Source organism: Nesoenas mayeri, assembly GCF_963082525.1.
Source record: "Nesoenas mayeri genome assembly, chromosome: 21".
In the NCBI taxonomy this organism is placed as follows: Eukaryota; Metazoa; Chordata; class Aves; order Columbiformes; family Columbidae; genus Nesoenas; species Nesoenas mayeri.
Window position 1 is genome coordinate 3,945,079 of NC_137571.1, and position 26,829 is coordinate 3,971,907.

A 26,829-nucleotide genomic window follows, 5' to 3' on the forward strand; every position below is an offset into this window, starting at 1 on the left:
GAGTTACGTGGTAGGAAGGAGACAGACTTTAGAGGAAGCTCATGATGTGCAATGAGAAGTCGTAAACCGTGAGTGACATGCACATGAAATCCCAAATACGAGGTGTCTCAGCGCGTGTTCTTGTGGCCGGGAAGCGCTTCAGCGAGCGAAATGCAGCCAGGCAGCAGATGTGTCCCAACCTTCACCTGATCCGGCTGCTCCGCTTGCTGGAGACAGACCTGCAGGACCTCCACCCGAGCCATCACCCGCTCCGACACGTCCCGGAAAGCTCTCTGCAGCTCATTGAGCAGCCTGAGCAGCTGCCGGCTCTGCTGAGGGGTCAGATCCTGGGCGTGCTCGGAGATAAGGAACTGGATGTCGAAGGCGGTGGCGTCGAGCTGAGATTTGGTGTCAGCGAGGGGCTCTTGCAGCTCCTGAACGGGGAGGAAAAAGACCTGTCAGGCAATGTGATTCTGTGCTGCACTGCTTTAGATGCACGGAGAGGCAGCGGTACACATGCTTTGTCACCAGAATATATTCCAGAAATCCCAAATGCTCCCAAAAGCGCACTCGGCATCGAGGTGATGGCACCTCACCATGGTAGTTTTTCGGTGCTGCCCTCCAGTGCCTCACCGAGAGATGGTTCAGAGTGTGGGTGTAGGGCTCCCGGAGCCCTGAAGGTGACACGGAGCTGCCACCAGCCCAGCCCAGCCCGTGGTGACTCCGCGTGCCACCAGCAAAGCCTTCGATCCCCTGAGCTCAACACCAAGGTCCTACCAGCAAACGGAGATGCTGAACCGACCCAATCTTGAGAGCTACCGCTATAAGATGAATAAATGTAGAGGGGAACCTGGGCTTTTGGTACAGTCATCATAGAATAGAATCGTTTTGGTTGGAAAGGCCCCTCAAGGTCATCGAGTCCAACTGTTAACCCATCCCTGGCACTGACCCATGTCCTGAGAACGTCATCTCCATCTGTTAACCCTCCAGGGATGGTGACTCCACCACAACCGATGGAGCCCAGGATGGGTGTGATGGGGGATCTCTCAGAGCCCCCATGGACAAAGCAGCTCTCTCCTCAACACCCTGACGAGAATCCCCATCACACACCTGCGTTTGAGCACATTCCCCAAGCAGCCAAAGCCAATGGTTTGTTTAGTGCAGAAACAAAAGACTTTGGAGCAAATACAACATTTTTGCTCCTCCTGCAACAAAGGATAAGGGCAAACCCTCGGTCGGCTCCAGGAGGGAAACGGGATTAAAAGCTTCTCTGTGCAGAGGACAGTCACTTCATCGCGCAGAAGGATTAGGGACATTGCCATGGTTACCTGGTAGCGCTGGAGGCAGCGACTCAAGCTGTTCGCATCGGTCGTGTGCTGGTAATCGCTGCCGTCCAGTGACTCTGCAGTGCCAGAGACCCAGCTCAGCAACTCCTGGAGTTTGCCCTGGAGGGTCTCGTGATGTGCCAGGATTTTAGCCTTAAAACAAAATTAAAGATGCATCATTTAAAGAAGCAGCAGAGCTCTCCGGGGAAGGAGCACCGGGATGCTGGGGGAACAGGCAGCAGGGACAGTCACCAGCTCTACCTTTTCGGTTTCTGCAGCCCCATGAAGGTTTTGCAGCCGGGATTCCAGGACATCATTCGCGGAGCTCAGAGACTTCTGGAGGTTCTTGGCATCCTTCTCCAAAGCCTTCAGTAATTGCTCAGGGACTTCTTCAGGGGGGTTGGCCACAATCCGCTTCACGGCGTCCAACTCCTGATTCACGGGGAAGCTCAACTCCCGCAGCTCAGCGCCCAGCGCCTGAGACAAGACAACATCGTTATGTCTGAGATACGGTGACTTCATCTTCCCGCTGCCAAAACCGAGGAAAAGGCTTTGGAGACACAGCTCCAAACACTGTGTCTGTCTCCTCGGAAGATTCATGACCACCCTCCAGCCCAGCTCTCGCCTGTCTTTCTCCAGGCTGTAAGATTCATTTCAGCCAAGCTTAGCTTCTTGTCTAAGCAGGGAGGAGGTGAGGCAGAGGCAGAGCCAGAGCGGGGAGCGACAGTGTTTGCATATAAATGCCTGTTAAACCTGAGACTAAACTCCCCGGCTGGCTCCAAGGAGCAGGGAGGGTGTGCAAGGGCTATGCAAGAAGCTGGGGAGAGGAGGGACGAGTTCTGTCTGGCCTAACTTCTGTCCGGCCTAACTTCTGTCCGGCCAAGCCAGGCCCAGCCCCGCTCACCTCCGCCTGCCGCAGCAGGTCATGCAGCGCTGCCAAATTCTGCTCGGCCGGCTGCACCCGTTTGATTTTCATCTCGATATCCCGGAGCATGGAGCGATACGATATCAGCTTCTCATCGTGCTCCAGACACATCTTCTTGGTGAACATGATCTACAGAATCAACGAGTAAAACCAAACCGCAGGTTTAGACACAAAACAAAGGATTATACACTATTGTTTTGTTGCAAAGAAGAAATCTCTTAATCACGCTCCATTTCAGGGACTTTCCACTCACTAGTCTTATCTACAAGATTTACTACAGGAAAAATAAAACACGCAGCTCTTTTTCCAACATAAGCTTATAAATGGCAAGAGATCTCTGGTGTTGAAGTGCCAAAAAAGAGTCCTATTTATTAGTCATTTATAAGTAATGCCCTAGCAACAAAGAAGCTACGACTAAGCCTTGCATGTTTTAAGTTGTACATCACCGGGTCCTCTGCCAGATCCATCGCAGCTGACACTGCAACATCCAGCTCAAACACCCCCTCCTCTTGTCCTGGCTGTCCTTTGTGCTCAGGACCTCGGATGGATTTAACATCAAACAGGCACAAATAGCTCAAAAAAGAAGTCAAAATAGTAAAAAGCATCAATTTACCTGGGCTGGCCTGGTGGATTCCTGGGAGGTTTCCAGCAGCTCCCCTTCCACGATCACCGGTAAGAGCAAACCCCGATCAGCAAGACCCGGCTGCCGGCTCCTCTCCGGGGGGGTTTCTCCGGGGGATTTTGGGGGAACGGGGGCAGCTCCTTGGCCTGGGCTGGTCTCCAGCGTTTGCTCTCGCTGTGTCTCTTCTCCAAGCCCAAGGGCTGTAGGGGTTTCCTGCACTTCTCTGGGCTCCTCTCTGATAATCAGCTCCTCGGGTAGTTCACCGGCTGCAGGGGCCGCACTGGACACATCCACCTCGGTGTCCTCCTCCATCCTCTGCTCCAGGCTAAATGCCATCGAGGAATCATGACCATTTCTGAGCCCACCTTTCAGCACCTCTTCATCTTCCCTGTGTCCTGGGGGCACAGGGAACTCCTGACCCCCAGCGAGGTTTCCTTCATCCTTCTCAGAAACCGTTCTCTTCTCTTTGCCAGCCTTGCTGCCCCCCATGCGCTTGGCCGCCTCTCCTGCCAACCCAGCAGCGATCTTGGTGGTGGTTTCACGTTTTGGTTCTGGCGTGCTTGAGATGAACTCCTCCTCCTTCTTCCCTGGAATTTCTTTGGAAATTGGAAAAGGAAGGGGTTGTTTTTCCACAGGTTTCTCTGGATGAGTCCTGTCTCCTGGGACACTAGCCTGCTTTGCTTTCTTTTTCTTGCTTTTCTGTTTTTGGGTAGGTTTCGGCTCCGTTTCACTTGTTTTTTCTTGATCAACTGGACCTTCTGCACCCATTCTCAGGGTTTCTCCTTCGATGTGCTTGACAGTTCTTTTACCCGCAAGCTCGTCTCCTGCAGGCTCCATCAGGATGCTGATCTCAGGGGGTTCTCCAGGCTCTGTAGGACCCATCTCGCCCTTCCCTCGATCCACAGCCACAGGTTCCCTCGGGGCTGCCGGTGTCACCCGGCCCGCTCGCTCCTCTCGCTCAGAATCCACCTCTGCACCTTCTCCACCTGCCACGATTCCCTCTGCACTTCCAAACCTTCTCCTCATCCTCTCCTCATCATCCTCCACACTGCGAAGAGCCTCCGTGTCCAAAAACAACCGCTCTTTCTCCAACCCCAATCCCTCCACTTTCTCTGACCCTCGATCTGCTGCTTCTCCCAGTTCCTCCTCCCCAGCTGCTCCCACCTGGAAGCTGCTTTTCACGATCCGTTTTTCCATTGCCCTTCCCATTCCCGTCTCTTCAGACCCAGACGCTGTACCCGATGCTGAGGGGTGTTCTGGAGCCTGTTCTTGGGGACGGTGCATTACCCCGTTCTCTGAAGTTTCTGGAGGTTTTGATCTCCCTTTTCTCGGTGTCACTGGGGATCTCTCGGTGGCAGCGGCTGCACCTCCAGCCCCGTCGTAGCTCACGGCTTCAGGTCCAGCTTTGTGCTCAGACTTCTTAGCACCACTGGCAGAGACAACATCTTCCTCTTGTGGAGACAACTTTTCCATTTTTTCCTTGAAAAGGTGGGGTTCGTCTACTTTGCAGACCTCAGAACTGTATTTCTCTGCGGACATTTGCACCTCCTGAAGGCTGGTAGCTAATTTGGGACTAATCAGCTCCTTTTCAACAGCTTCCTTTAAACTCAACCTCTTCCCACTGCTCGCATCCACGATTCCCCCCGTCCTCATCTGGTTGGTGGCGATGACTTGGGCCATCTCCTCGTCCAGCACCCCCCGCTCCACAGCAGCCCTCAGGGACAACCTCTTGGTGACCGTCCCCTCCACGACGCCCCCGGCGTCCGCCTGAGCCTGCAGCAGCCGCAGGGTGGGCAGCGGGTCCACCTTCCCCATCCTCACCGCCTCGGCACACGTCAGCTTCTTCCCCGTCACCGCATCCTCCATGGCTCGGAAGGGATGGACCTCCAGATACCTCTGGCCAGATTCAACGTCGATTTTACACCTCTTGACGAACTCCGAGTAGGGAACGATCACGCAGGTCTCGGGATCTACAATCCCTTCTCTCATTTCTGAAGATGCCAGGACTTTCTCCACCACCTGCTTGGGCAGTAAGCCCTCCTTGACCGCTTGACTGAGTGCCAGTCTCTGGCCAGAAGCAGGTTCTAAAATGCTTCCACCCCCAGCCTGGATTTCTTGCACTTTCCTCTGGAATTCTGCACTAACGAGCCCTAACGATACCACCTTGGCCAATGGCAGTTTCTCCTGCGTGACCGGATGAATGTAGTCCTGCAGACACACGCTTTCAGCTTTCTTGAGTTCGTCACATAAATCTCCACCTATCAAACCATGTTTCATTGCCTCGTTTACTGACAGCCTCATTCCAGACACGTGATGGATGATTCCTCCATCAGCAACCTGCTTGGCCAAGAGCTGAAAAGCTTCTTCCTTTTCCAGGAGCCCTTTTTCAACAGACTGTGCAACAGTCAGAGGCTGCTTGGTTTTAGGATCCACAATCCCGCTGGTCTCAGCCTGCAAGCGAATGAGCTTCTGTCTGGTCATCTCATCAGTGCCCTTCCCTTTGGAAGCCTTCTCCAGCTGGATCAGCTCTTTCTGACTCGTCGGCTCTATAAGGCCCAGATTTGAAGCCAAAGTGACCGAGACTTTTTTGCCACGTTTCAAGTCCACGATCCCTCCAGTAACCACCTGCCCTTCCAAGATCCTCAGCGCCGTTTCCTTGTCCAGAAGGCCAACGGCAGCGGCGTCCTTGATAGAGTAGACAAAGTTATTGCCTGGGTCCAGAACGCCACTTATTGCTTTGTCAGACTCAAGTACCTTCTGGAGAAGCTTCTCATCCATCAGACCTTCTTCAATGACGTCCTCGGTGGTCAATGATTCACACGTCTGAGAGTCAAAGAAGCCGCTGAACATCTTCATCTTCTCCATTAGCTTCACGGCGGTGTGGCTGGACACCACTCCACAGGCGACGGCTTCGTTCAGAAGAAGACTCTTGCCTGTCTGCTCATGGATTATGCCACCGCTTTGCAGCTGCGTCAACAGCATCTCCAAAGTGTCCTCTGGTTCCTGCTCTGCAGGGGCTGGCAGGGATGTTTCACGAACACTCTCATCATCTAATACTTCTTCCTCTTCTCCTTCTTCCAATGCACTTTCGATGTGTTCACTTTGCCTCTCTGTTCGCTCAGCCTCTGCAGTTTTGGGGAGCAGAACCTCCTCTTCCTCCAGCATGCCGTTCTCAACTGTTTCTTCATCTGGCAAATCAACCTCTGCAACATCTTCTGCCTCCAGTTCAGGTTCCTCCACACCCTGAGACCTCTCTGCCATGATTCCCAGCCTATCTCTTCTTTCTGAAACATCCACTGATATGCAGATTTCTCTTTTCATAACAACTGTCACGCTTTCCGATGCCCTCTGCTGATCTTCCATACTTCCCACTCCATCTACTGTAGTAGGCTTGGACTCTTCTGCCTCAGTCACCATTTCCTCTGTTTCTCTGAATCTAATTTCAAGGTCACCAGGATGTCCTGGCACGGATAATTTTACCTGCTGCTTGTCCCTGCCTGTAGAGGCTACTTGCTGCCTTCCAAATTCAGCATCAGCTTCACCCTTGATGAAGACCTGTTCAGCATAGATCTGCTCTTGCTCTTCCACAAGCAGGTTGTCTTCTGCGCCCTCCAACAGAAGCTTTTCAGGTCCCATCACCACCTCTCCATTCTCCAGAGCAGTTCTGGGTGGCAGGACCTTTTCACTTTGTTCTTTGGAAGGAGCAAATTGCAAGCCCAGCTGCTGCGAAGACAAGCCATTGCAAGGCTCGCTCTCAAGAGCCGCATCTGCCCTTATCTCCTCAAAACCTTCACTCTCTTCCAACATGTGTGCATGGGTTCCATTTTCTTGGGTTTGGAGTAGGGCTTTAGTGACGCTGTTCAACTCTCCATCCACTAAGAGCAGCTTTTGGCCATCATGGATGTTGATGTAGCTGTGTGTCATCAGGTGGAACATCAGCCTTTCGTCGTCACTCCTTAGCAAAGGGTCACTTGGCTCTTGGTGGCCTGTGGGACTCCCAACAGCGGAGCTTTGGCCGTGCCTGGTTCTGCTGGGAGAGCCGGCGAGCTGCACGCCGGCCATGACGTCAGGTATGACTGTTGACTTCAGCTTCTTCGCCACATCTCTCTCCAAGATGCCATGTTCAACCGCTCTCTTCCAGGACAACACCTTGGTGGTCTCTGGTATGAACACAGCCTTAATGAGTTGCCTCTTGCTGAGCATCTTGTAAACCAATTCTGTGGACAGGATTCCTTGCTCCAAAGCATCTGCAACTGTGACGATCTCCCCTGTCTCTGGCCACAGGAGCCCCATGAAGGACCAGAGGGATTCCAGGACCACCAACGCAATCCTTGGTGCTACCAACTCTTTCCTTACAGCTTCATCGATGGTCAGTCTCTCTCCCGTGACGGTATCGATGATGCCGCCCGTCTGAAGCTGCCGGATGAGCAGCGTGCACGCCAAATCCTGGTCAATTAAATTATGTCTCACAGCCTCGTCCACAGTGAGTCTGTGCCCTGTCCTGGGGTCAACGATGCCACCAGCGAAGAGGTGGGCTTCCAGCAGCCTGACCGTCACCTGCCTGTCTATCAGCCCCTCCTGGACGGCACGGAAGATGCTGACTTTCCTGCCTGATTTCAAGCTCACCGTCCCACCCGCCAGCTGTGTGACCGGCAGCAGCCTCAGCCCCGTCTCTTGGTGGACGATGCATCGGTCCAGGAGCTCGGACAGGCTGATTTTCTCAGCGGTGTTGGGGTCAATCAAATCCTTGCCGCTCTCCAGGTGAGACAGAAGCCTGGAATGCAGCTGAGGGGGAAGAAGCCCTTCTCGCACCGCTGTCTCCATGCTGATTCTGCCCTGATGGGTTTTAAAGCCGCCGGTGACAAGCTCAGCTTCAAGAATCTTCAACCCGATGCTCTCGCTGATTTTCCCCTCTTCTATTGCAGCCACCACAGGTAGGACCGGCCTCCCTTCCCAGCTGATTTCTTCCACCCGGTGGAGAGCATCCTTCAGCTCCTGCAGCACCTGGAACATCCTCAGATCGATGATGTTTCTCGCCAGACCTTTCTCCAAGGAGAGTTTCTCGTTGGTCTCTGGAACAACTAAGTCAGACGTGATAACCTGAGCCTCCAAGAGGACGAGGCCGGTGTCCTGATCTATAAGACCTCTCTGCATGGCACCAAAGACAGGGAATATTTCTACCGTGCCAAGATCGATCACTCCTGCCACTGCTTCACTGCCCTAGAACAGAAAGAGAAGGAAAAGCATTACATCAAAATTGCAAGCACTCGGGTTGTATGAGGTCCAGGGAGGTCTCAGTTTCCAAAACCAAAAGTTTAAAAACCCTCAACAGGCTAGAAAGGAGTCCCAAAGTGTTTGAAATGCAACTCCAAAGGCATCACAGCACTCAAATGGGTGCATTTGCCAGCAAGTTTTAATGCTCATCTATTCCATCACCCGGGGCAGCACTGAGATGCCTCCGACATCCAGCAGCAACGCAGCAAAGCGGCAAGCGGCAAAACCCAGACGTGCTCCTCACGCTCCGCGGAGAAACAGGGGGAACGAGACCACCAAGCACACCAAAGCCCTTCAACAACTCCAGTTTTCAAAAGCAGAGACAACACAAAGACCGCTGTGTGCCCAGAGGGGAGAAAACATTACACCCTTATCTAGGAACCTGTCCCAGCGCAGCTTCCATGCTGGCTCCTGCCATGCTTTAAATCCTGCCCTTCCCAAGCAGATCCCAAGTGCCAGGATGGCTCAGGAACAGCCCAAGCAGCTCCCCAGCTGCAAAGAGCGGCCATGCGTTAGGGCAGGAGCGCTGCGTGCAGGGCGGCTCTCCCAGCACCACCACCAGCATCTCCAATTAACCTGCTCTTCAGACAGCTCACAGGGAGAAATATAAGAAGCTGGAGGTCCCAGCATGGAAACAGAGCATCTCCTTTGGTGTTTCTGGAGAGGCTTTTCTCTTCTTGCTTGTAACCCCATGGGGAGTGTAATAATTAAGATGACGAACAGTAACAGCTCTTTAGACGTTTGGGTTTCTCCCAGTCCCACTGGTTGGGTGTAAGGTTGGCCCAAGCACAAAAAGATCTTTGTGGGGACAGGGAGGAGGGAATTTGGATTGTGGAATTAATTCCTTTTGCATCCCCAAGAGCTTCAGGTTTTTTAACTGGTTGGTCTAATGGCACCGGCACGGCTGAGGACACAACCGCCAATGTGCCGGGTCACGGATTCCCCCGGTGAACCTGCTGGCAAAACCTCAGCTCTCCACCACCATCACCAGACTCGCATGCAGGTTCGGAGATGAACAAGCCATGGAAAGACAGAGAAAAGGAGGGAGATAAAGAGAAAGATAAAAAAGGAGATGGGGCGTAAAAGGCTTTTACTTACCGAGTCGCAGGGTGTGCCTTGAGCAGTTAAAGACAGAGCCTTATGGAGCAGTTCAGCCGTATCACACACAGTGTAAAGCTTGGTGTTAGCGTCCAGCATGCGACTGTTTTGTTTGCAAAAAGAACCCCACACACAGGTCGTCCTCTTTTTCCCTTTGTGTGTTTTGTGCGTGTAAATCTCGGAGGGTTAGTTAAACTTGTAAGCAAGGATGTCAGTTAATCTTAAAAAACAGTTGACATGAAACACAAACTGTACAGGGGACACATCATGCTCAATTTAGCGCGCTCTGCTTTGCGTTTTCATCTTTTGTAACTTCTCTCTGGCAGTCGAATGTTTCCAGCAAGCAAATGTTAAGAGTTCCTCATGCTCCCTCTACAGTGAAGCAACCGCATGGCACAGGAGCCGCGGGGATCGTCTGGTAGGCAGGATCTGCAGCAAAACCCCGCTGCCACCTCTCGGTTTGTGTCCTGGGCTGCGTCGAGAGCGTGAGTGAAAACTGTTCTAGCCCCAAAGCTCCTCATGATGTACAAAACCCACCGGCTTTTTGCTCTAAAGTCATTTTCCTGCCCGGGAAGGAGGAAAAGGGAAAGGATGAAGGAGCCTTTCCAGGGGCTGGTTGCTCTGCGCTGCAATCCTGGCAGAAGCAGCAGCAAATCTGCGAGGGTTTAATGGCAATTAATGAGTCTGTTTGCTCGCTACAAGCACAAGAGCTAAAGGGACATGTGGCAGAAAGCATTTGCTGCATTGAGACACCTGAAATCGCTATAGAGTCCAATTTGGAGAGGAATGCTCTATGTTTAGGTGCAAGCTGGACGGGCAGATGTCAAACAAGCCGCCCTGTCACCATTGTCCCGAACAGGGCTTCACTCACGGACCCGACAGCCAAAACCCGCCTCACGCAGCCAGATCTGAGCGGGCCGTTGCTTCAGAGTACAGGGAGCCAGCAAGCAAACACACAGATATATCCATCGACACATGTATATACACTTATAGAACACGTACACCTGTGAATGACCAAAGACAGCTCGTAACAGAGGCAATAAGGATGCGCTTTCAGCCCTCCCTACCCAGCAAAACCAGGATGGGGACTGGTGGGGGGCACGGGTGGATGTCAACAGGGTCCAGCTATGGGTTGGGAAGGGCTCCCAGGTCGCCTTCCACTGGGAAAAGCAATTTTATTCAGCCACAGCTGAGACCAACCTCTCGCCAGACCCTGAGATATGAGACCACCAGGCAAACGCCCTTCAGCAGAAACCACCTTCTTGTGTCTCCTGCCTGCGAGATGGAGCCCTCTGTGGCTAAACCACTGAGAGGACGCTCCTCAGGGGACACGAGTTTGCTATGGGGACCGTTCCCAGGCCAGAGCTCCATCTACACCCCTGCCCACTGAGCGTGAACAAGCCGACCCTTGTGCAGAGCAGAACTCTGATGGAAACCCTTGCACAGGACGACTCCCTCACTGCCCTGGAAGGTGGGACCAACCCCAGCCTGGATGCTTCGGCATGGACAGAAGAGAAGGGAGGGCAACCACGTGCAAATAAGTCAATGGGCTGGGAGTGGCTGGAGGCCACGAGACACGCGACACAGCAAAACCTTTGTCACCCGCTGTGTCCGCGCAGCCGCGGGACTGAGCAGGAACTGGTACCTTGTGCTCTGTCTCCTGAGCCAGTTGGCTCTGGAGCTGCTGGAGCTGCTCCGTGGAGTCGTTGCACAGCACCTGGTAGGTGTCCTTGAGCGCAGCGATCTGAGCAGAAATCTGCTCCTTCTCCGGGTGGGAAAGCCTGCAAGGGGAAGGGGAGATCTCTCAGCACAAAGCAGCTCCCAGCTCTGCGGAATTAATTTGTTCTTCTAGGGAAGGAAAAGGACAAATCCACCACAAGTCCCCTCTTCCCACTGCCCCACTCCTTGCCCAGCTCAGCTAAAACCAACAAGGGTATTGGGCTCAACAAAGGCTGACCTGCATTGTAACAATCAAATCCCCAAATATACAGGGCTGGATCATGCCTACATGGGATTAATATTGTCCCAACAGCATAAATGGGTTGCATATTTCACAGCTCTCCTTGCAGATAAGAAGACAACTATTACATGCAGCTCATCATTGTTTTTAACAGGAATTGGGCCCTGGATCCCAGGGACACCAAACCCCCAGCTCTAAGGGGGTTTTCCCCACTGCTGTCCCTGCCTGTCCCCTCGTCCGGCCACACTCACTTGTGGCTGTGTTTTGCCAGGAAGATCTGTGAAGTTTTGATGGCCTCAGAGACCTGCTCCTTCTTTGCAGCCAGCTCATCATTCAGGGTCTGTCAAAAAGAAAGAATGAAAGAAAGAAACTTAAACCAGCTATGGGAGAAGAACAGCAGTTAAAGAAACTGATGGCTGCCCCCAGTTTACCTGTTGCTCCGAGATGGATTTCTCGATGTCACCCAGCTCTCTGCTCCCAGCAGCTGCCGTCCTGCCCTGCACGCTCTGCTTCAAGCCCAGGGCCCAGCCCAGCAGCTCCTTCATCTTGTCCACATGCTCCTGTTTCTCCTCCTCCACGACTTTCTGCAGAGGAGAGAGGAAGATTAACCATGTCAAAGGGGTCCCAGATTTCCAAAGGCGGAGAGGGAGATTCAGGCTGGACATGAGGAAGGAATTGTTGCCCTGAGGGTGGTGAGAGCCTGGCCCAGGTTGGCCAGAGAGGTGGTGGATGAACCATCCCTGAGACATCCCAGGCCAGGCTGGACGGGCTCTGAGCAACCTGAGCTGGTGAAGATGTCCCTGTCATGGCAGGGGGGCACTGGGGGAGCTGGGAAGGTCCCTCCAACCCAAATTATTCTGTGATTCTATTTAACCTCAACGTGGAGCATCCTTGGGGTGTTAGGAAATGAGCCAGCACATTTTGAACAGAGTTTGGTTCTGAACAACACCCTTACCTCCTCCTCCTCCAGCCGCCGGAGAGCATCGCTGATGTACTTCACGTGCTGCGTGGTTAACGTCACCAGAGCCGTATAGCGCGTCCGCAAATCCATGAACTGCGAAGGGAGAGAGGGAGAAACGGGGCCCGTCAGTCACAACCAGCGGATCCACAGTGACGTACTTTACGGTGCACAACACGGATGCACCATCTCTTGCTTGGGCAGCCCCCCAGCACCTCGCAGACCCCGTACGGCATCAATGAAACACGGTGAGTGTGACGGAGAGGGTTGTGGCCACGCACGGCATGCTGCACAACACCGGAGCGAAGGGGACGCTGGGGTGGGTGCTCGACTCTGACAAAAAAGGGCTGGCAGGATCTTTAATGTCCACACAGAGCAGACAGGACCTCGGGTCCCTAAAGGTCTCATCCCGAAGATCCACAGACACTGAGGCCACATGGCGCTCTGGTTATTTACCTCGCAAGGCCGACGGGCTGAGCCGACCCCGCTGGATTTGCCCAGGGGTTCCCAGGAGGCTGGGTATGTTATACCTGGTGCTTAGAGCACAAAGCCATCCTCTCCGGCTAGCGGGAAAAACAGCGAGGGTGGAAGCTTTATTTACGCAAGCGAGTTCAGCAGAAAGGAGCTCGTTCTGCAGCGCTTGCTCGGTGTCGAAGAACCCCCCGTGCAGTTTCTCCCTGGCGGGGTCGGGCGGGCGGCTCCTACCTCCTGCGTGATGGCATCCGAGGACGAGAGCATCCGCCGGCGCTTCATGGGAGACTTCTGCTGCGACTCCACGAACGCCCTGTACGTCATGAGCTGCAACTCGTAGTCCTGCAAACGCAAGCAGGGGTGGAGAGACACGGAGCGTGTGAGACGCGCACTCTGCCGGGGCTGGTTCTGCCCAGCCAGCCTGATGCAGGCGCAGGAGGGGACCTGTACCTTGACGGCAGCCGAGTATTGCTGGGAGAATTTCTGACACTGGTCCAGTTTGGCTTGATTTTTCTCAATTTCTGCAGCCAAAGCCTTCAGCAAAAATCAAAGTAAAAATAGTTGTTAGGCAGCAGGCTGAATTTCAGCCCCCATCCCTCTCCTTCCAAGTCTTTATCCTCTTCAATTTTTTATGTGAGGACTTGTCTACCTCAAGCTAAGCAAGAGTTTCTTTACTTCCCAGACCCCCAGCTCAGGCCTGCAGCCTCTCCCCCTCTGTTTCATGTTTTCAAGCTCACAGATGGAAAGATTTTAGTCAAAGAAGTGACAGGGTCACAGCAGCATCTGCACTGCCAAGACATCATTTACCGTCTGCTGGCTCAGCTGCTCCGACAGCACTCGGCTGTCCTCCGCCTGCCCAGGCTTCATCAGCTCCTGCTGGACCGTGATCTCCTCGATCCAATGGATCAGGGCGCTGTGGCACTGTCGGTAATCGCTCAGCACCTCCTGGATGCTCTCCAGCTCCGCGTGGCTGTGAGAAGAACCAAGATGAATAAGAGGAGGGCGAAACGCCACTGTAGGAAATAGGGATTATCGCAGCCAGCAGTGGGAATCCCATCTGGAAGAATATCCCTGCGAAAAAGCCTGATCCAAGCTCTCAGGTGAAGCATAACGATGGAATAACAGGTTGGTTGGGACCACAAGGATCATCTGGTCCAACCTTTCTTGTGGTACATTGGGAAGACACAAAAGCAAAGCTGCAAGGGGAGGCAGGAGGTTTCTCACCGGGTCTCGATCTGGGCGCAGACGCGCTGCCAGCGGTCCCACAGCTGGCTGCCCTTCTCCTGGTAGCGCTCCAGGTCGATGCTGCGCTCCTGCCTCAGCCGGAACAGCTGCTCGCCCACCACCTTCGCCTTGGCCAACTCCTCCTCCAGCGTGGAGAAGACGGAGCTCTTGTCCTTCACCTCCCCGAGCCATTGCTGCACAACCAACAAGAGACAGCACCGGCTCAACGTCCCGGAAAGCAAAAGGCACATTGAGTCAGTGATGCTGTCCTGCCCAGAGCTGCCAAGCGTGAGAAAGGGTTTATCTTTCCTCTCTCCTCCAGCTGCTGACAATGGGAGGTGCAAAACAGAGCGGACTGTGTTCACCGACTGGAGCAAGTCAGATTGGTTCAGCTCCTGTCCTGCAGCAACAGGACATGAAGCTGCCAAGATGCTGATGTGCCCTACAACAGTGAGCACAAACCGCAGCAGCTCCTTTACCTTTACAAAGCAATAAGGGATCACATAAGCAGCACAAAATCCTCCTGGCAACTATACCAAGGCAAGATATGCCATACAGTCTAAATTCAGTCGAGAAAGGGAAAGACCACACTTGCCAAACACCAAAATGCTGGCTGGTTACTGCCTCGGGAAGGGAACAGCACCCACCTGTAACGCTGCTCGGTGAGACTGAATAGCTGGCAGGTCGGCGGGGACGGCCTCCTCTTGGCTCAGCTTCACCTCGTAGCCTTTGACCAGAGACTCTGCTCCTTGCGTGTTACGGATAATAATATCAACAGTCTTCAACCTGGCAAGTCAAGCAGAGGCAGCACAATGACACCCAGAGTTTCACAGAGATCCCCTCGATGGCGAGAGGGACGGAGCTCAGCGCAAGGTGTGGCAGAGGGGCGGATGAAATGTCTCGGGCACAATCAGGCAGATATAGAAAGGTATTTGGGAACAGAGGCATGTCTCGACTCACTTGTCCAGGTAGATGGAAGACAGCCCGTACATCTGGTCCATCTTGTTCACCACCAAGTCGAGTTCCGAGCGCAAGTGGGGCGTGCTGGAGCCCGCGGGCGCCTTGTCCAGGAAGCTGTAGCATCTCTCAGAAATGAACCGCAGGTCCGACTGCAGCCGCCGCAGATCCTCCTGCATGCGCTACGGGACGGAGGGAAGAACGTGAAAGGAGAGCCCAAGCAGGCAGAGAAAAAGCAGGATCGCCCTTGGCAAAGGATGGAACGAAGCAGGGAGCCTACCTGGAGAGGGTCCCTGCCGCCTTCTGCGCAGCAAGTCCCCTCAAACCCCACAGTCACGCACCCATCACACCCCAGGGCAGCTAAAGCTATTTTCGGCACATGTTAAAAACCAATGGCCACCACCTCCACACGTCCCAGCGGCAGGACTGACCTCCTGCTCCACAATGCGGATGGTGTTTTCCTGGATAGTGTCACCATCTGCTCGGGTGCTGCTCGGGCTCTGGATCCGGCTCATCAGCCTCTGCTCGCACTCCTCCAGGCGCAGACGGATGTTCTTCAGCTCGGAGAGATACGTCCTGGCAACGGTCTCGTCCTTGTCTTCTGCAAGACACAAACCAAAAGAGCAGCTCAAACAACCTGGCTGGTGTCTGAGCCCAGAGTTGAGCGCAGCATCGCGCTGACACCGAGACACCGGGGGCTCCGCTCAGACGGAAAGTAATTTAATCACATCATCTCGTTCAAACGCAGCTGAGAATGAGCCGAGCCACAGGGCACCTCGCATGACAAAGTCCTTGAAGTGAGACTCGCAGAGCTGCTGTGTCACACGTGTCACCACCACGTCTATTTTCTTAAAGATTAAACGCAGGAAGAACTCCTTGCTCAGAATGAATCCTAACGACCAAATCCTCCAGCAATATTAGGGCAAGAGGACTCAGCGGATAAGCTGAAGCTGCAAAGCCAGGAACATGGCTGGACAAAGACCAAACACTTGAATGGACGGAGAAATAAGGAGAACAGCTGCTCACACCATCAACTAGCTCATCAACCATCCCATAAATCCTGTGCTTATGAGTCCCCACAGCTCCTGGTGAACGCATCAGCCCTTTGAAACTCACCGTTCTCCATGGACTCCAGCAGCTGCCGGATGTGTTCCTTGGACGACTCCACTTCCTCCTCCAGCCGCAGCCGGTCCGACACCGAGAAGAGCTCCGAGTCCCGGCTGTCCTGCACGAAGTCCTCGTAGTGCGTCTGCAGGCTCTTCAGCGCTTGCTGGCACTCGCCTTGCGCCAAGGATCTGAGCTGCGAGTGGAAAAGCGGCACGTTAACCCCCCGGGAACGACCTCCTACGCTTCACCCGGAGCCATCCTGCCCGGCTTCATCGCCTTCCTCAGCCAAGTGAGTCTTTTCTTGTTCGAAGAGCAACGGCAAACTCCTCCGTCTCAGCCTCACGCCTTGCTAACTTCCTAGGAAATGCTAAGTCCACAGTCTTATGCCTTAACAGCAGCAAACTCCTGATGATGCTTTATTAGGAAAAACTGCAATCATTTTGAAAAGAACCCCCCAGCTCAGGTCTTCCTGCTGTGCAGGGTGCAAAGACCCTTGAGCTTGCCCAACCTTGCAGTCTCTGCTCTTGTTTTAACCCTTCCCTTCTTCCTCAGTTGCACAAAGAAGCTCAGAGGTTGAGCAACGCAGCCCCGGAGCCAGGCAGGGAAACTCCTACCGTACCTTTTCCATGCTGAAGCTTTGCACCAGGGCGATGTCCTTCCGCAGGTAGTTCCAGGAGATGAGGCTCTTGGTGTTCATGTGGAGCTGGTGCCAGAGAGTCATCACCTTCTGGTACAATTGCTCCACCCTGCATGGGAAAGGAGCAGATCTGTCAGCCCTGGATCAACCTAGCACACTCATACAATCATTTGTGTTGGAAAAGCCCTTCAAGATCATCAAATTCAACCATTAACCCACCCCTGGCAATATCCCATGTCCTGAGAACCTCATCTCCGTGTCTGTCCAACCCTCCAGGGATGGTGACTCCAGCACTGCCCTGGGCAGCCTGTTCCAATGCCCCACAGCCCTTTGGGGAAGAAATTGTTCCTAAATGCAACCTCAACCTCCCCTGGAGCAACTTGAGGCCGTTTCCTCTGCTCCTGGCGCTTGTTCCTGGGGAGCAGAGCCCGACCCCCCTGGCTCCAAGCTCCTTTCAGGCAGTTCAGAGATCAGAAGGTCTCCCCTCAGCTCCTGTTCTCCAGCTGAACCCCCCAGGTCCCTCAGTCTCCATCACACTTGTGCTCCAGCCCCTCACCAGCTCCGTTCCCTCCTCTCCACTCGCTCCAGCACCTCAAGGGCTTTCCACCCACTCCTGTTCCTCCACCCCAGTTTCTCTCCCCTTCCCACCCCAGATCTGTCCCCTCCTGTGTCACCAGCCCCTCCCCACCTCCCGGCCACTGTGCCCCAGGGACTCCCCCCACCGCGAGTCACCTGTTGGCCATCTCAATGGCCTCCTTGTTGGGCGGGGGGATGAGGAAGCACACGGAGGGCACCATGGCCTCGTTGCCCGTGGGGCTGATCACCTTCCACTTGGTTCTCTGGGAATTGTCCTCCAGCACGCACTCGTCGTTCCTGCAGATGGTGATCTGCACCAACACCACCCGCCCCGTCAGAAACCGGCATCAGGGCTGCCCACGCCTGCCCTGCCTGCCAGCTCTCCTCCAAATAGCGTTATATAGACATTTTTTAATGAAGCAAAAGCCTGGTACAGCGCCAGGCAGCGCAGCATGCTCACGTCTGGAGAGGAAGGGACAAGGAGTTAACTGTGCTGATCTGTTTGAGGCTGCTGAAGCCCATCCTCAGGAAAAAGGACTTGAGCTCATGTGCAGAATAAATCTGAGACATGGAAATCTGCTCTGGGAACACCAGCCGCGCTATTTCCCTCCTCCTGCCTTCCCACTTTCTGCTTCCCAGCGACAGACACCACGGAGCTCGTCCTACACCACCACGGGGGTTTCTCCTCCACCTCGTCCCTGCCTTCCCCTCCCAAGTGCTCCCAGCCCTCACCTCGATCTGCCGATAGTCACAAACGGCCTTGATGGGGATCGTGCTCTTCACGAGGTGCTCCGGGTTCCTGGGCCGGAGCTGCACGATGGTTTTGGAGCGTCCCACCAGGCTGGCGACGGAGCTCTTGGACTGGATGAGCTGCTCCTTCTCGTCCTGGCAGAGAGGAGGAGGAAGGACGGGTTGCTGGAGCCAGGGGAGAGGAGGCGTCTCCCGGGCATCTTGGCACCCCCCACCCCAACGCTGCCCTGCTGGGGTCTCAAGGGTTGAACAAACACGGCAGGAGGATCCTGCTGCCCTAACGGGATGGGATGAGGGGGCAGGAGATGGGATGGGAGGGAGAACGGACGGTGGGTCAGGATGGGACCTCTTCGCTACCGCTCTCACTGCCCTGCAAAGCCGCATGCACACGCCTCTGGCTCTTGTGCTGCTAGGACAAGAAAGTATTTTATTTCAAAAGGAAAAAGCAAAGAGAACACAGCATACAGCAAAATTAAAGTCCCAGGAGGTGTAAGGGGCCAAGAGCAGGACAAGCTCCGGCCCAAAGCTGGGGACGTTTAGCTGCCTGGAGGAGAGACCCCAGAAGCATGCTCCCTTTTCTACAGCAAAGGATGACAGATGTGTAAACCAGCGGCTGGAATGGCAATACGATGAATTATGCGGATAAAACACCTCGGGAGAAGGGGCTTGTGGTGGAGTGATTGCACAGGTCTCTGCGTTTGGGGAGAAATGTGCCGGTTGGAGGAAGATGCAGCATAATAAAGTCCCTGCTAGGTTTGGTGATGGGACAACCCAGGGGACTGGTGACAAAGCTTCCCTGGAACAGCCTCCGGCACTGATGGGGACGTGTGCACATCACAACACCGGCCGCTCGTGTGATTAGTGGCAGCTCAGCTCGTTCTGGCTGCGAAAGGTTAAAAAAGATCCCAGAAAAATGTTCTCCCTCATGCTTGGTACTCTTGGGGTTGGTTAGTGTGCTAACGATGGAGGGTAATTTAATGGTAAAAAAAAAGAAAAAGAAAAGAATAAATGATTAAACTACCTGTGCCTGTCCCAGGGAGCATGATTGGAAGAAATACAACTTTAACTTATTAGGTAAGAAAGAGTAATACAGCTGAGCTCAGGGCAGCTGCCCAGTGCTGCGATCGTGGCTGCTCTCAAGCTTCTCCCACCCCAGACGCTCCTGCCGGACCCTGGTGCTGCCAACACGGACCCCGGGACTCGGGCTGGCCGCTCCGCGTCCTGGTGACACCGGAGGACAGACCAGAACAACCCTCAGACAATGACAGAGGATGGGAGCCGCCCCGAGAGGAGATGGTGAGCCCTGACCCAGCTGAGGCCCCCGTCACCAACACCCAGTGAGGTGTCCCAGCTCCACTGGGGACACGGTGGATGTCACTGAGCACTAAGAGCAAAGCCAAAGCAGCCCCTCACCTCCACACACTCAAGTGTCACCTCCTGGCACCTCCACCAGTGGCTCAGCAGTCAACCCCCAGCCCAAATCCTCCCCCCCACCATAGTTTCAAACACCATCTGACGTGTTGCTCCCCGGGTTTTGTTTTTGTGCTGTTTTCGGTATTTTAGTCTTTTTTCCAGGCCAATTTGGACAAGAAGATCACAGCGCGATCGCCCCTTGTCTGCTCTCTGCCATGCCGCAGCTAAGCCATGCCACGTGTTTGGAGATCAGCGCTGCCGAGTCCCTGTCCCCATACACAGCCGGGGTCCCCCCCCGCGACACAGCGTGATTAACAGGGGATTTGGTCTGGATAAAGCACAGGCATTTCTCCGCATCCCTTGCAAGCACCAGCTCCAAAGCAGAACCAGGAGCACCCTGCGGGCTCCGCGTGATGAACACAACCAGCTCCATGCAGAGCAGATGGCACGATGGGCACTGACAGGGATAAACAGTTCGCGTGTCAAACTATGGGTTTGCACAGACAGCATGCACCCCCTGCTCTTCACCCCGAGGACACAGAAAGATGCTGGATGGTGTCTCTAAATAAAAGTGACCCATTGGCTGCTGTAACAACTGAGATCTGGGTCACACACACACGACCTACAGCCCACAGCCACCTACAAACACATGCGGCAGCTCCAAGGCAAAGCAGAACATTGACCTCGATGGGGAAACAAAACCACGTTACATGAAACCGCAGTGTTGTGGGAATAAAACGAGCCCAGTTGTCGCTGGGAAGCAAGAGGTGCCCCAAGTAACGCCGCTGGACCGGAGCAAGAAGGCCCAGGGTGGCCGGAATGCCGGAGCACCCACCATGGAGTCCTGCAGCAGGTCCTCCAGCCGCGTCAGGCTCGTGTTGTGGTCGCAAGAATACTTCCTTTTGATGGAGTCCTGCAGGTTGCGCAGGTAGGTCTCCGACTCCCGGGCGTCGCTGAAGAACTGCAAAGACAAAGAGGTTCATGGAAACCTGCACAAAAGGCCACCGAGCAGCCAGCAGCACTGCGGGCAGGGGACAATCACCCCCACATTGCAACCAGCAGCTCCCAAGGTTATTCTGGCTTGGAGCTGTGAAAGCAGGACTTTGAGGAGACCTTATTGTGCCCTTTCTGGAATGAAAAGGGGCCGATCAGAAAGATAGGGACAGGCTTTTGAGCAGGGCCTGTTGCGATAGGACAAGGGGTGATGGTTTTAAACTAAAGAAGGGAGATTCAGGCTGGATATAAGGAAATTGTTGGCCCTGAGGGTGGTGAGAGCCTGGCCCAGGTTGGCCAGAGAGGTGGTGGATGAACCATCCCTGGAGACATCCCAGGCCAGGCTGGACGGGGTCTGAGCAACCTGAGCTGGTGAAGATGTCCCTGTCATGGCAGGGGGGGCACTGGGGGACATTTGAAGGTCCCTTCAACCCACAATATTCTATGATCCCACATGGATAGCCAGAATTAGGTGGAAGTTGATGCCTTTTGCCCCAATGAGACAACCCAGAGAGCAGCTAAGGAGAAGGAGACGAGTCATGAGAAACCAGCCCCCATGAGCACCACAAACCCCTCCTTCCCTCTCCCCCAAAGGGAACAGCAGCGTTTGAAGCTCATGCAACGAGATGCGGTGGATGGAGAGCAGGGAAACCGGGGCTGCCCCTCCCCAGGTACCTGGAAATAGGCAGCGTTCTCCTTCACGTGCTGTTCCACGCACAGGCAGAGCTGCTTGATCCACTGCCACTGCGTCTGCACGGCAGCGCTGTACGCCTGAGAAACACACGCACCAAACGGTAATGAGTAACGAGGGTCACGGGAAGGACACGGCTACAGCCGGTGGGATGGACAGAATGGGCAAGATCTGGCTGCAACCAGGAGGGTTCGGACACAGGCACAGAGAGCAGGAACACAGGAACAGGGCTGCAGCACACACAGGTCTGTTCTCTCCCCAGGGAGAAACGTCCCCACAGCCCTTTGCTTCACCACCGCGGTTTTCCTCCACGCCTGGATAACTCCAAGCAAGCTGAGGCTGTTCCCTGCATCATGTTGCTTTAGAAAAGGCTCATGCTCTGTAGAAGCATATCCGAGCTTTAAAGTGAGCTGAGGATTATTTAGGAACGGCCTCGAGCTTCTCACTGCACTCCCAAGAATATAACACTGCACTGACGTTCTGCTACCACCATAAAACGCTGTACCAGCTCTGGCTGCCCATAAGGGTGGGACAGAGAGGTTCCCAGTCCCAGGTGAGATGATTTGCCACCAGCTGATTCTCAGGGCTCATCCTGGCACCCACTCACCTCCACAGTTTGTTTGGCCGGGTGGTTCTCCAGGGCCAGCAGCTCGGCCGTGTCCTGCAGGGAGCGGAAGATGTCCTGCTTCTCCTCCAGCTCCGCCGTCAGCTCCTGCGGGAAGGACCGAAGCAAAGTCCAAATCTCGGCTACGTGGAGCAGCCTCACTCAGGGCATGTGTCCAGCTAACACAGGTGTGGGAGTAAACACCCGTGGTGCTCAGGGACACCAGCACGGCTCCGGGGAGCAGCGCAGCCGGCTCCCATCAGCACAGCTCCTGTGCACCAAACGCAGATCTAACACAGACACTGGAAACCTGCCCGGGGACCTATTCAGTGCAATTGTGGAAAAACAGCAATTTATTTTTACTGCTTTTAAGAGGAATCAGTGTTCCTCTTTAGCTCAGATTTTTTTTCCCTGTTAAAGATGCCTTTAGCTCCAAACAGTGCTAAAAAGGCATCTTTTGATGCCTTTGCGATTGAAACTCAACTGAACAAACACTATTTGCACTTTCTGCTCTAGGGAGAGCTCTTTCATCAACTGCACTCATGAACTACAAGTTCAGTAATTTGGGAGGGAGCATCACACCTCCGGGGACTTGGGGTCTGTGGGTAGCTGAAGGTCCCAGAGTGGATCCAAAGCAGCAGCAGCACCCAGAGAGCACCCAATGCCACCCATCCTGCCCCGCGGTCGCTCACCGAGAAGTAATTCCTCTTGGCTGCGATGTTGGGGTTGTTGTCACTCCAGTCGTAGGCCAGTTCCTCCTCCTCCTTCTCGTTCAGCCAAATCAGCTCAGCCGTGGCCCGAGACACAAACCCGTGCAAGCTCTGGAGGTGTCTCAGCCGAAAGCCGGAGGTTTCCTGAACACAGCGAAGCATCATTGCCCTTCCCTGCCCTGCAGGCAATGGGGGTCTGGCCCCCTCCCCACCCGGGGAACAGGGATGTGGGGATGGACCCCCTCCAAGTCCACTCACCATCAGCTTGCAGTACTGTGTCTCCAGCTTGCCCAGCGTCTCTGTGTAGCTAGCACGGAAATTCTGAGATATTTTACCCTGAAGGATGAAAAACATACTCTTGTCACCCGAATCACTCGAAAACACCATCTCCAAATCTTTCTCCCCAGCCCTGTGTGAGCAAGAGGAGGTGGAGAGGATGCAGCAGCCTCCAGCATCAATTCAGAAGTTCTGTGCTTAAAAAATGTCTCTGCCCCAGGCACTTTACCCACAAGAGGCGATTCTGATGCCCTCGCCCTCCCGTACACATTGTGCCACGTGCTGTCACCCGGCCCGTGTCCCCGTACCTCGTACACCCTGGCCTCCTTCACGCTGGAGCCCAGCTCCTCCACGCTGGCGTGGACGTGCCGCTGGGTCTCCAGCTGGGTTTCCACGCTCGGCAGGTCAGTCCCCCACTCTGCCCGCTCCAGTCTCATCTGAAACAGGCCAGGAGGTGCAAGTCAGCTCTCCTCATCTGCAGGAGCGTGTCTCAGAAGGACACAAGGGCATGGAAGCCTCCTGGGGCACTCAAGAGGAAACAAACACCCTCCAGTCCTTGCGGAGAATCCTAAGCCAGTGATCCAGCACAGAATGATTTCTGGAACAGTCTACACAAGCTTTGCACACACGTAAGACGAAACGACTGACTGCATCAGTACAGATTTGCCTCCAGCTTTGAAAGGACCTTCTGATACCCACTGATCAGCAGGATAACAAGAGAGAAGCCCAACTCAAGACAAAAGCGTCGGCGCTCTCCAGAAACTTTGAACAATCAAAGCGATTATTCAGATAAAGGCAGGAAAAAGCCCAGACCAGCTTCCTATCTCCCCATAGGTGATTTGGCCCAGCACTCACCTGCATCTCCTCCACCCAGGCCAGCAGCTCGTACACGAACCGGAGGCTGCCTTCGTCTTCGGATGAGGAGATGGCCACCAGCTCCGTCCTGCGCATGGGCTTTCGGAACCAGGAGGCGGAGGAGGTGTGAAGCCCTTTGGTTAGGGACTCGCCCTTCAAGTGTGTCGTGCTCAGGGTGGTAGTGGGTGCCAGCTCCAGGCTGGAGAAGTGACCTTTCCTGTACAGGTTGGTGCATTCCAGCCGCAGCGTCACCAGCTCGTCCTGCAGCCGCATGATCCTGGAGAAGCGAGCAAGGCATGGGTAAGAACCATTGAATCATTTGGGTTGGAAGAGACCCTCAAGATCATCAAATCCAACTGTTAATCCACCCCTGGCACTGCCCCATGTCCTGAGAACCTCATGTCTGTCTGTCCAGCCCTCCAGGGATGGTGACTCCAGCACTGCCCTGGGCAGCCTGTTCCAATGCCCCACAGCCCTTTGGGGAAGAAATTGTTCCCCAGATCCAACCTCAAACTCCTCTGGCACAACCCGAGGCCATTTTCTCTCATCCTATCACTTGCTACATGGGAGAAGATGCTCACATGCTCCCTCCTTCCCCATAACAGAGCAGAGGAACCCCGTGCACCCCATTTCTCCACCCACAGACCATCTGGGACACGGCTGCTCTCACCTGAACACCAGCTCCTCCAGCTGGTAGTAATTCTCATCTCGCAGGATCTGCACGTCCACCTGGAGCTGGCGGATCAGCCCCTCGCACTCCTGCAGATACATCACCACGTCGGATTCGTACTGCACCGGCTGGCCCGACTCCAGGTGAGCGGCGTCCTGCACCAAGAGAGGGGACACTGAGGGACGGGTCCCTCGGGCACGTGGGCAGAGAGAACACAAGAGCCGCCCAGCATCAGCTTCAACACCAAAAAAACCCAGAACTTATCATCCACAAGCTCGATTTGAACAGAAGAACATGAGTCCATCACTCACACCACACCCAGGACATCCCCTTTAGAATCTCCTGCAGATGAACTGGAGCTTCTGGTGATGGATGGGGTCCCATGGTCAGTCCCATGGATGCTCATTTAAACACATCTCTCATTTCTTGCTTGGGTTTACCCATTTTTAGCTCCCAACCCTTACATCTCTTTCTCCCAGAATAAAACACCCCTCTTCAGAAATCTTCTCCTTGCCCAGGTAGCTGCAGTCTGCAACTGCATCCTTTCTGCCACTCTTTTAGACAAATAAAACACATTTGGGGCTTTTTAAGCTTCATTATACAAGCAGCTTTCCCACAACTGCAGTTCTCCTCTGCAGATGTCCAGACTCAATAGCTGCATGCCCAGAAGCAGCTGCTGTACAACAAGGACGGTCCCCTGTCCCCAAGATCCTCATGTCATAGATCCCCAGGCATCCACTGTCACCTCTATAGCCCCTCCAGGATGGGCTGAACATCAGAAGAGAAAGGAAATCTGTCCAGGGAACCCACCACCCCATAGAAGAGAAGGGAAGAGATGCACATAAAAGAAGAGGCAGAAAAACAAACAACCAAAAATCCATAAGAAATTAGGAGGGGGAAAATCACCGCCCCCCACACCACTCACAGCCTGCAGCGTGTTCTTTGCGAGAGTGAGTTTCTCCTCACAGCTCAGAGCACCATTCTGGATTTTGTTAGCGATTTGTAGCAGCAATTCCAGCCTGCGGTGACAGAGGAGAAGAGAATGAGATTTGGGATGTCCCCACAGCCAGGGGAGCAGGGGACACCCCCGCGGGGACACCCCGCCATGGCCACGCTCCCCACCTCTCCACTGCTGGCCGCAACAGCTTCTCGCGCTCCAGCATCTCGATGATGAGTTTGCCCCACTCCTCCTCCACGTCGTTGGGGTGGTAGCCCTGGGGCAACTTGATGCGTCCAAATTCAATCCATACCTGTGGGAAAACATCAGCAGAATGGCATTTTCTACCTCCTCCTCAAGCTGGGTAGAGAGAAACTACAGCAAGGAAAGCGGGGCTATAAGGCACCAGCTCTGCCTCCGCTCCTGCAGCATCCTGCTTGCTACATCATTTACCCTCAGGGTTATTTCCACTTCTCATTCCAAAATAAACCCAAACTGAGCACACTTTAGTCTTGCTAAAAGCACAACACTCCCACCTACAAGCCGCTGGGTAGCTGCGATGATACTTACTTCTAACAGTTTGTAGAGCTCCTCTATCCTTCCTTTTTCCTGCTCTTTCACTGGGATTTCAGTTTCTTTGAAGTGTACGTACTGGTTATAAAGTGCCTGGGATGAGAAAGGCTCATCAGAAACCCATGTGGTGATGCCACCGAGCACAAGGGACACTGTGCAGAGAGCTTGTCCAGGACCTACCTTTAGCTCTACAGGGTTCTGGGGGAAGGATTTATCTGACATGAGTATCGTGTGCTGCTTGATCCAGGAGATGAGGGATTCCACGCGGCTCTGGTACTCCAGCCACCTCGAATCCACCTCCTGCGGGGCAAGAGCATCGTTGCAGTGGCAGGGACACCATCCCAGGTACAGGAGGGAGGAGGAGGAGGAGGAGGAAGGTCCTCCCTGTGAGCTGCTCCCTGGAAGCCAGCTCAGCTTTCCCAACAGCTCAAAAAATGTGGCATAACCCGCAGAGTCTGGAGAACACCATGGACCTATGGGCACGCTGGTAGTTCTCAGGGCAGCCACGCTCATGGGGAAGCTCCTTACTCCCCCAAAGCCTCTTCCATCCATCTGCTAGAGCAACAGGGAACCCCCAAACCCTTCCCGCAACAACCAGCTGCCTCCAACCGCCGTCCCAACCCGCAGCGATGCTTACGATAGCGCTGATCCCTTCTCCTCCCTCCGGGACTTTGGGAAAGGCATCGTAGATTGAAGACACGTAAGTGATCACGGATTTCTCATCTGGGGACGGGACATCCACATCTGGCAAGAGAGAAGCAGGAAGGGAGTGAGGAACAGGAGCGGGTGGAGGGGTCGATATCCACCCTCGCCAGCTGCTCCCCCGGCCGCCCACCTTCGGCATCCAGCAGCCGCGTGACGCCCAGCCGCTCGGCGATCTCGAAGGCTTGCTCCAGGTTCTCCCGGTTACTCTGGATCTGCACCCTCTCCATGTCCACCAGATCTGGCCTGCAAGACACATGCCCGAGTCACAAGGGTGGCGAACAGTGCAAGGTGTCCCTTGCAGAGCAGCCCCGGTGCGCAGCGCTCCGAGCCTCTGTCCCTGTCCCAGGCCGGTGGCTTTCCAAGGGGACCTGGGCTGCAGCAGCTCCCCAGCTTGTCCCCTTTGGAAGGGGGTGTTTAGGCTGTGAAGAAAACACCCCCGTGCTCCTCTGGGACCTGCCCTCTGTGCCCAGCGTGCCAGGCTGGGACCACGAGCCCTCCGTGGCAGAATATAGAATCATTTTGGTTGGAAGAGACCAGCC

The 26,829-nt window shown here is 54.5% G+C and overlaps 2 protein-coding genes across 6 annotated transcripts in view; one reads left to right on the forward strand and one right to left on the reverse strand.

Annotated features, from left to right (window-relative positions):
* Window positions 1-26,829, reverse strand: part of MACF1 (microtubule actin crosslinking factor 1) — a 130,719-nt gene that overhangs the window by 66,856 nt on the left and 37,034 nt on the right. For 4 of the 5 annotated variants that reach the window (XM_080357753.1, XM_080357751.1, XM_080357752.1 and 1 more), the window contains exons 7-40: window positions 26,421-26,533; window positions 26,223-26,329; window positions 25,766-25,885; window positions 25,583-25,678; window positions 25,198-25,325; window positions 25,001-25,094; window positions 24,076-24,230; window positions 23,406-23,682; window positions 22,859-22,987; window positions 22,533-22,610; window positions 22,257-22,418; window positions 21,568-21,672; window positions 20,945-21,040; window positions 20,112-20,237; window positions 17,846-17,998; window positions 17,270-17,424; window positions 16,520-16,646; window positions 15,910-16,093; window positions 15,225-15,394; window positions 14,797-14,975; window positions 14,484-14,622; window positions 13,837-14,030; window positions 13,420-13,582; window positions 13,063-13,146; window positions 12,847-12,954; window positions 12,139-12,237; window positions 11,615-11,767; window positions 11,435-11,523; window positions 10,869-11,004; window positions 2,843-8,071; window positions 2,209-2,358; window positions 1,566-1,781; window positions 1,308-1,457; window positions 180-413 (exon numbers count right to left, since the gene is read on the reverse strand). In XM_080357753.1, the coding sequence (XP_080213879.1) occupies window positions 180-413; window positions 1,308-1,457; window positions 1,566-1,781; window positions 2,209-2,358; window positions 2,843-8,071; window positions 10,869-11,004; window positions 11,435-11,523; window positions 11,615-11,767; window positions 12,139-12,237; window positions 12,847-12,954; window positions 13,063-13,146; window positions 13,420-13,582; window positions 13,837-14,030; window positions 14,484-14,622; window positions 14,797-14,975; window positions 15,225-15,394; window positions 15,910-16,093; window positions 16,520-16,646; window positions 17,270-17,424; window positions 17,846-17,998; window positions 20,112-20,237; window positions 20,945-21,040; window positions 21,568-21,672; window positions 22,257-22,418; window positions 22,533-22,610; window positions 22,859-22,987; window positions 23,406-23,682; window positions 24,076-24,230; window positions 25,001-25,094; window positions 25,198-25,325; window positions 25,583-25,678; window positions 25,766-25,885; window positions 26,223-26,329; window positions 26,421-26,533 (9,898 nt within the window). The remainder of the gene's footprint in view (window positions 1-179; window positions 414-1,307; window positions 1,458-1,565; window positions 1,782-2,208; window positions 2,359-2,842; window positions 8,072-10,868; window positions 11,005-11,434; window positions 11,524-11,614; window positions 11,768-12,138; window positions 12,238-12,846; window positions 12,955-13,062; window positions 13,147-13,419; window positions 13,583-13,836; window positions 14,031-14,483; window positions 14,623-14,796; window positions 14,976-15,224; window positions 15,395-15,909; window positions 16,094-16,519; window positions 16,647-17,269; window positions 17,425-17,845; window positions 17,999-20,111; window positions 20,238-20,944; window positions 21,041-21,567; window positions 21,673-22,256; window positions 22,419-22,532; window positions 22,611-22,858; window positions 22,988-23,405; window positions 23,683-24,075; window positions 24,231-25,000; window positions 25,095-25,197; window positions 25,326-25,582; window positions 25,679-25,765; window positions 25,886-26,222; window positions 26,330-26,420; window positions 26,534-26,829) is intronic. The other variant, XM_080357750.1, reaches the window with a different exon arrangement.
* The window catches only part of AK2 (adenylate kinase 2), a 116,784-nt gene that overhangs the window by 26,811 nt on the left and 63,144 nt on the right, over window positions 1-26,829 (forward strand). The gene's annotated exons all lie outside the window — the stretch shown is intronic.